Here is a 6070-nt window from a genome sequence, read left to right on the forward strand (position 1 = left end):
TTTTTTGCTATACTTCTATGAACACAATATCTATTTTCCTTGTGTATACATAATTAGTGTCAATTAGTAACTAGGGTACACTGCGTCTCTAATATGGGTTGCTCCTTAGGTATTACATGGCCTTTGAGCTTTTTAAATGTTTTTAATTGTATAGCTATGTGTTAACTTTTGTCATAATACATTTTTATTGTTGCTTAGAGATCCCTGTTCATATTCATTAGGTTTATCTCATTATACTTTTGTTTCTGCCAAATGCCGAAATCGCTATAGATACATCTGGAGGGTTGATCAGCTGGGGCGGTGCGGGCACCATCCCTGGCTGTTGCCGCAGGAGCTTGGCTGTCAGATGCTCCAAGCTCTCAACTGTGATCGTGCAGCATATTTCAGCAATTGCTACCAGATCAGATTGACTGACTGTTCACAGCAATCAGAAAGCGGGGACCTCTGAAATGAGTCCCCGCATCTCTAGCCGTGCCAGTCAGCTGACGGTGACTGCTGCCGTCACGGTGCTGTCACTGCATATTTTCACAGTGATAGCTTAAAGTCATGACTGGTATGGCACGTCATGATGCAGGAACTGACACCGGATAATGATGTACTATACCCGTCATGTGACGTTAAGGGAATAAAGGGAATCTGTCACAAGGTTTTTGCCACCTAATCTAAGAGCAGCAAAGAGACAGAGACCCTAATTCCAACAACGTGTCACAGGACTGATAAAATCATTGTTTTATCAGCAGGAGATTATCACTGACGTTTTAGTAATCCTGTTTTCATGGGGTCCTCCATATAAATGAGCTGTGTATCACCTTGCCCCATCTGGCTATGTGCAGTGTACATAGAAAGTCACCAATTACTGTTGTGTAAGTAGTTATACAGAGCTCAGCATTCAGAGTACTGGTAGATTTGCAGCAGATAAAACAGTGATATTTTTAAAACTGCAGCAAGCAACTTAGTAAGTGATACTTCAGGGTCTCTGTCCCTACATCATGTTGCTCTTAGATGGGGTTGCAAAACCCTTGAGAGATTCCAGTTAATTAAGGCCATGTGCACACGTTCAGGATTGTTAGCGTTTTTTTCGCGTTTTTTCGCTATAAAAACGTGATAAAAACGCGAAAAAAAACGCTTACATAAGCCTCCTATTATTTACAGGGTATTCCGCATTTTTTGTGCAAATGTTGCGATTTTTTCCGCGAAAAAATCGCATAGCGGAAAAAAAAGCAACATGTTCATTAAAAATGCGGAATTGCAGGGATTCCGCACACCTAGGGGTCCATTGATCTGCTTACTTCCCGCACGGGGCTGTGCACACCATGCGGGAAGTAAGCAGATTATATGCGGTTGGTACCCAGGGTGGAGGAGAGGAGACTCTCCTCCACGCACTGGGCACCATATAAGTGGTCAAAAAATAAGAAATAAAATAATAAACAGTCCTATACTCACCCTCGATGTATTCCCGCCTCCTCGCACGCTGCCGTTCGGTTCCTGTAGCTGGTGTGCGGTGAAGGACCTGCGATGACGTCACTGTCCTGTGATTGGTCGTGAGCGGTCATGTGACCGCTCACGTGACCGTGACGTCACGGGAGGTCCTGTGCGCACAGACCAGCTAGAAGAGGAGCCGGACGGCCGCTGAGGAGATGTCTGGGTGAGTATAAGCATTTTTTTTATTTTTTTTATTATTTTTAAACATTCTATCTTTTACTATAGATGCTGCATAACCTGCATCTATAGTAAAAAGTTGGTCACACTTGTCAAACGCTATGTTTGACAAGTGTGACCAACCTGTCAGTCAGTTTTCCAAGCGATGCTACAGATCGCTTGGAAAACTTTAGCATTCTGCAAGCTAATTACACTTGCAGAATGCTAAAAAAACGCGAAAAAAACGGAAAAAAAACGCAAAAAAAAAAATGCGGATTTCTTGCAGAAAATTTCCGGTTTTCTTCAGGAATTTTCTGCAAGAAATCCGCAACGTGTGCACATACCCTAAAGATTCTCTTCTGATTGCCGATTCCATCTGATCCATAGACCGGCTTCTATTTAAATAGTGTTTTTCATGAGACAATTCTAAAAGAAAGTTACCCTAAACTTGATGAATATTTTTTTTCTTACTACAAAATATTGTTTTCTTTATCTCCATTTAGGTATCCGTTGTGAAAGGATCTACAGACTTTCTCCATACTCTTCGGTATGGTTTTGGTCTTCATTTCCTACTGAAGCGCATTCCCTTGGCAGGATTATTTATTGGATTGGTCCTGGCTATGGTGTGCAGAGGGCTTTTATGTGGTTTAGTACTTAGCATTCATCGCAGTATTAGAGCTGAAAACTACCGCCCAGCCCTGGAACCTCAAGATCATGAGATGATAGATTTTCTTGTCAAAAGGTTCAAATTATGGTTGGGAGTCAGCAAAGTAAAAGAGGTAAAACTCTTCTTAATGATGTAGTCTTCATATAACCATTTATCATCCATATAGATGTGACGACAAAACAGCAGAGGTGAATTTGGCTGCCATCTTATAGAATGCAGATTGATAACTTTTGGCATTATAGGCATGCTTTTTGGCTCTGCATACTGTATAGTCTCCAATTAATTAAGACTGACGTTTGTATGCCCATCTCAATGAGGGGCATGTAAGAGTAAGATGTGCCAAATTCATTAGGAGGTTCATGTCAATGAGTTTGGCACATCTTATAATTTCTGGAGTAAGAAATACCAGCACTTTTGCGGAATTTCATGGATGCGTGTAGCCATGCCCTGCCATTTCCTGTCCCAAGCTCTACCTATTTTGGTGGAGCTGTTTCAAATTGGTGTGAAAATGCTAAAAGTCGATACATTTTTGTGCAACTCCATATAGTGCAAAGAATTGTAACTAATCAAAGTTAACCTTTTGCCAAAAAACAGCAGCCATGGGTTCTTCTAAGCTGCTGCCTAACACTCTTAATATGGTGGAGGCCCACAAAGCAGGAGAAGGCTATAAAAAGATAGTAAAGGGTTTCCAAGTTGCCCTTTCCTCAGTTCAAAATGTAATTAAGAAATAGCAGTTAGCAAGAACAGTGGAGGGCAAAATAAGGTCTGGAAGACCAAGCAAAATTTCAGTTAGAGCTGCTCATAGGATTGCTAGAGAGGTAAATCAGAACCCCCGCTTGAATGCAAAAGACCTTCAGAAATATTTAGCAGACTTTGGAGTTGTGGTACATTGTTCTACTGTTCAGAGATACCTGCACAAATTTGGCTTTCATAGAAGAGTCATTAGAGGAAAACCTCTCCTTCATCCTCATCATAAAAATCAGCATCAGAGGTATGCAAAAGAACATCTAAACAAGCCTAGTGCATTTTGGAAACAAGTCCTACGGAGCGATAAGGTTAAAATAGAACTCTTTGGCCACTTTGATCAAAAGGTATGTATGGAGAAAAAAGGGCACAGAATTTTCAGGAAAACACATCTTGACAACCATTAAGCATGGGGGTGGATCAATCATGCTTTGGGGTTGTGTTGCAGCCAATGACAACAGGGAAATATTTCATGGGTAGAAGGAAGAATGGATTCAATGAAATATCAACAAATTCTTGATGCAAACATAACACCATCTGTAAATAAGATGAAGTTGAAAAGATGATGACTTCTACAAATGGATAATGATCTTAAACACATGTCAAAATCCACAATAGACTACCTCAAATGGTGCAAAGGTTTAACAATGGCCTCACAGTCCCCTGATAAGAGCATCATTGAAAATCTGTGGCTAGACCTCAAAATAGCAGTGTATGCAAGAAGACCCAGAAATCTCACAGAGCTGAAAGAATTTTCCAAGGAAGAATGGCTTAAAATCCATCAAACAATAACTGAAAGACTCTTGGCTGGCTATAAAAAGCGTTTACAAGCTGTGATACTTGCAAAAGAGGGTGCTACTAGGTACTAACCATGCAGGGTGCCCAATCTTTTGCATTGGTCCATTTTCCTTTTTGCAATTTTGAAAATGTAAAGAATGACTTTTTTGTGCCTAAAATACAAAGGAACTGTGTCATCTTCAACTTTAGGTCTTTTAGAGATAATTTTCTCTTCAATTTGCTTAACTGTTCAAAATAACAGTAATTTTGACCAGGGGTGCCAAAACATTTACATGCCTCTGTAAATAATAGCTGAACTTGAGGCAGGCTGTATTGACCAATAGAAGTCAATCTTGCCCCCCAAAAATAGTTCTGACCCTGATAACCTGGATAAATTATTAAATGTCATTCTCCAGTCATTAACTTATTTGGCATTGCTTTCTCATTTTGTGTAACATTCCAAAATTTGACTGCTCTAACTGAAAAGTATCCTTTCCTATATTGTCATAATGATTATGATTCCAACTAATTATATTAATATGCTCAAGGTTCTTCTACTTTTGCTATAATTATCTTCTTGTTTTCCTTTCCAGTATCGTCACACGGTGAAATTTGAAGGTTTGGGTTCTGGGTCAACAAGATCCTTCACTGCATCATTCCGAGGTCGGTCCAGGACAGTGCTATCAAAGCACACTTTGACATTTCATCATGAAGATATGGCATCACCAACCAGCCCTAGACCATTAGTTTCACCTGGACTAGCTGTAGATCATCTTCCTACAGCAGTGACAGACCTTCTGGACAGATTGGATAAAGTGACCTCTGTCCTTAGAGAAGTGTGCACATTGGAGCAAAAGTTAAAACTTTGGCAAACAATGCAACAAGCATACAAAGTTCCCCAAAAAGAAATAGTATCAGCCCCAGATAATCCTAGACTACTTCACCTGTCTCGCACCTACAGTACTTTTTCAGAGTCTGCTCTATCTCGTCTAAAATATAAAGGGCTTGTATCTAATAACTACGGTATATTTCAAGGGACAAACCCAGAAAGTGCTCGTTTCTTAGTATATCCCCCTTCTGCTACTAACATGAGAAGACCCCACAGTGAGGAAAGATCAGGGGTTCGTAAACTAAGTGAACTTGTAGTTCAGCCAATTCCACAGAAACGCAGAGCCTGGGACTCTGAGAAACCAGAAGATCCAATATGACACATCATATTGTAAGCAGGAGTAAAAATGTAGACAAAATTGTATGCATGATTTTATAAAGGAAAATAATTTTTTTCATCTTTTATTTTGTGGTATCCATTGCTGCTATAATTTGGGATGGATTTCCTACTTATAATCTCCGACAGTTTTCACTTTATAAGTATAGACTGGCTTCCATCACGCATGGGCTTGTATTATAAAATAAAATAAAATTATATCACGTGGTATTCATTTTTTCTGGATTCTGTATAGAAAAGTGAATTCTGCTGCACTATTCCATGTGCAAAAATGGTATACTGGTGTATTCCTGCTTAATGAAGGCTGAAGGCTGTAAGTGCACAACGCTCCCCTCTCTCAGGGACTTGGCTACACACTCTCACCAGTCATTGCCTTGTTGGAAGGTGAACCTTCGGCCAAGTCTGAGATCCAGAGCACTCTGGAAGAGGTTTTCATCCAGGATATCTCTGTACTTGGCCACATTCATGTTTCCTTCAATGACAACCAGTCTTCCTGTCCCTGCAGCTGAAAAATATCCCCATAGCATGTTGCTGCCACCACCATGTTTCTCTGTTGGGATTGTATTTGGCAGGTGATGAGCAGTGCCTGGTTTTCTCCACACATACTGCTTAGAATTATCACCAAAAAGGTCTATCTTCGTCTCATCAGACCAGAGAATCTAATTTCTCATAGCCTGGAAGTCCTTCATGGGTTTTTTAGCAAACTCTATGCGGGCTTTCATATGTCTTGCACTGAGGAGAGGCATCCGACAGGTCACTCTGCCATAAAGGCCCGACTGGTGGAGGGCTGCAGTGATAGTTGACTTTGTGGACCTTTCTCCCATCTCTCTACTGCATCTCTGGAGCTCAGCCACAGTGATCTTGGGGTTTTACTTTACCTCTCTCACCAAGGCTCTTCTCCCATGATTGCTCAGTTTGGCTGGACGGTCAGGTCTAGGAAGACTTCTGGTGGTCCCAAACTTCTTCCATTTAAGGATTATGGAGGCCACTGTGCTCTTATGAACCTTGAGTACTGCAGA

The 6070-nt window shown here is 40.8% G+C and overlaps 1 protein-coding gene across 1 annotated transcript in view; it reads left to right on the top strand.

Moving 5' to 3' along the window:
* LOC143767910 (polycystin-1-like) overlaps positions 1-5248 on the top strand; it is a 331505-nt gene extending 326257 nt beyond the window's left edge. Inside the window, exons 48-49 of the mRNA XM_077256430.1 lie at positions 2142-2417; positions 4420-5248. Coding sequence (XP_077112545.1) covers positions 2142-2417; positions 4420-5034 — 891 coding nt within the window. The 3' untranslated portion in view covers positions 5035-5248. The remainder of the gene's footprint in view (positions 1-2141; positions 2418-4419) is intronic.
* The last annotated feature ends 822 nt before the right edge of the window (positions 5249-6070 follow it).

The sequence above is a fragment of the Ranitomeya variabilis genome, chromosome 4 (assembly GCF_051348905.1).
Source record: "Ranitomeya variabilis isolate aRanVar5 chromosome 4, aRanVar5.hap1, whole genome shotgun sequence".
NCBI classification, from domain to species: domain Eukaryota; kingdom Metazoa; phylum Chordata; class Amphibia; order Anura; family Dendrobatidae; genus Ranitomeya; species Ranitomeya variabilis.